The sequence below is a fragment of the Euprymna scolopes genome, chromosome 28, assembly GCF_053919585.1.
Source record: "Euprymna scolopes isolate OS-2025 chromosome 28, ASM5391958v1, whole genome shotgun sequence".
NCBI classification, from domain to species: Eukaryota; Metazoa; Mollusca; class Cephalopoda; order Sepiida; family Sepiolidae; genus Euprymna; species Euprymna scolopes.
In genome coordinates, this window is record NC_136509.1 from 51,545,960 (window position 1) to 51,548,412 (window position 2,453).

A 2,453-nucleotide genomic window follows, 5' to 3' on the forward strand; every position below is an offset into this window, starting at 1 on the left:
AAAAAGAATTAGAAAAGAAGAATCAAATGAACAGAAATAGAAGGAAAAGGAGTGGAAAATGATGAAGATTAAGTAGAGGAAAAGGTAGTAGTAGTAATAGTAATAGAAAAGCAGCATTAGTAGCATTATTAGTACTAAAAGAAGAAGAAGAAGAAGAAGAAGAAGAAGAAGAAGAAGAATATAGAGAAAAGGGAAGAAAGAGAAGAATAAAAAGAATAAAAATACAAGAAGAACAAGAAGAAGAAGAGAAAGAAGAAGAAGAGAAAGAAGAAGAAGAAGAAGAACATAGAGAAAAGGGAAGAAAGAGAAGAATAAAAAGAATAAAAATACAAGAAGAACAAGAAGAAGAAGAGAAAGAAGAAGAAGAAGAAGAAGAAGAAGAAGAAGAAGAAGAAAATAAAGATGCCTTTTAAAGGATAGTAACGGCTTTCTTTCGTAAAAATAGTTCTTTTACAAAAGTCTACATCAAAGATCCGTTCGTTTAGATTGACCCAGATTTCTGTCAGCCCTGAAGCGGTTCCAATTCGAGCAAATTAATTTACAACTCAACCCTTAATTAAATTACACGAACTTTGCACTGAATAACAGCATTTGCTTTGATCAAATAAACCGCCAACAGAGGCAGAAATAGGAAGAATGTTACGTTTCTAATAATTTATTAATGCTTTAACACTTTTTAAGCTATCTTTATTATTATGACGTCTCAGTTGACTCATTTTAAAGTTAGTGTGTATATATATATATATATATATATATATATATATATATATATATATATATATATATATATATATATATATATATATATATATATATGGAGGGGGGGTTCTCTGTTTGATCTCACCTGATTACAATTAGCTCATTGTCGGAGATAATTTTGTTGAACTTGGATAACCGCACACACACGCGCGCGCACGCGTATTTACATATAATTTTTTTTTCAATAAATATCAATAATTTGTATACCTATGGCGATTACCATAATGTAATTCTTGTGGGGTAGGTCACCATTTCGGCGGGACCTCCTTTTGGGGAGTCGTCGAAATTAATAAGACGGGAGTAGAAACCGACGGAATAATAATAATAATAATAATAATAATAATAATAATAATAATAATAATAATAATAATAAAGAAACAAAGAACTTCCAAACGAAACGGGTTTATATTCATTTCAGCGTATAAGTGGTATCGGGTTATAGAAAGTTCGTGATTTTCATTTATGTCCCCTGACTCTGGAACCACTCGCATCTTCATCTTTTTACTTTCAACACTTTTTGTATCTCTCTTTTTGTCTTTCCCACCAGAACTGTTCTCCGTCCTGATTGGTTACAACCTCTGGTCACATTTTTGAGGAAAGGAGGAAAGAAGGAAGGAAGGGGGAAAGGGAAGAGTAGAGAGAAAGAGACATGTAATGGAGAAATAGTAATCTTGGCTTCACTACACGAGTCCCCCTCCAGTAACAGAGTTAGTTAATATCCTTAGAATTACTACTATGTCTACTTCTGTTTAAAAATAAAAATATTCATTTTTCTTTTTCCATGTCACTTTTCTTCCTGATCTAGATTTATACATGTCACCAGCAATTTTACTCTCTACTTTATCGGTATCATCTGTTCTGACATCCTTATCATTAGTAGTACCTATCTGTGCTTTCTCGGTCACTCTAGTTCTATTACTGCTGGTTGGCTCGGTAAATGGTTTTAACCTATCGATTGATATGTGTGCATGAGTACAGTTATTCATATCGATCTGGAAGTGTTTATCTGATCGAGTCAAAACTTTAGAAGGACCTGAGTACGGTTCTTCTAATGGTTTCCTTACTCGATCAACCCGTAACCATACTTTCTCACGGGAAAGTAAGGTTTTCGGTATAAAAGATTTTGCATTTCCATGGATAAATCCTTTTCCATCGTTGAGTACGTCGATTTGGGACATCCATTCACACAAATTACGTACATACTTGTTGTTAACTGGGGTTTCTTTTTCTACTCTCTGCTTGTGTATCAGCTGATGGGGAATCAATATTGGTGCTCCAGTAACAGTGGTAAAAGGTGAAAAACCTGATTCATTAGGGTTGCTGCGTATACCTAGTAGGATCACTGGTATCGCTTTCATCCAGGATTCTTTTTGCGCTATTATCGCTGCCTTAAGAGTACGACGTGCTCTTTCAATCATCCCATTACTTTGAGGATGATACGAAGTTGTTCTCAATCGGTAAAAACCTACTACCTTGGCCAACTCTTGAAACAATTCGCTCTCAAATTGGCTACCTCTGTCAGTTACAACATGCAATGGAACTCCAAATCGAGATATCCAGGCATTGATAAATGCCTCTGCTACCAACTGCGCAGTTATTTCGATCATTGGCTGTACTTCGATCCAGCGAGTTGCACGATCGATACAGGTCAGCAAATATTTGCAATGGACTGAGGTAAGGATCTGACTCATTGC

The 2,453-nt window shown here is 35.0% G+C and overlaps 1 protein-coding gene across 1 annotated transcript; it reads right to left on the reverse strand.

Annotated features, from left to right (window-relative positions):
- Positions 1–1,508: 1,508 nt before the first annotated feature.
- Positions 1,509–2,177, reverse strand: LOC145249386 (uncharacterized). Its single transcript, XM_080110945.1, has one exon. It carries the CDS (start codon positions 2,175–2,177, stop codon positions 1,509–1,511), a length of 669 nt encoding a protein of 222 aa, XP_079967071.1.
- Between the last annotated feature and the right edge of the window lie 276 nt (positions 2,178–2,453).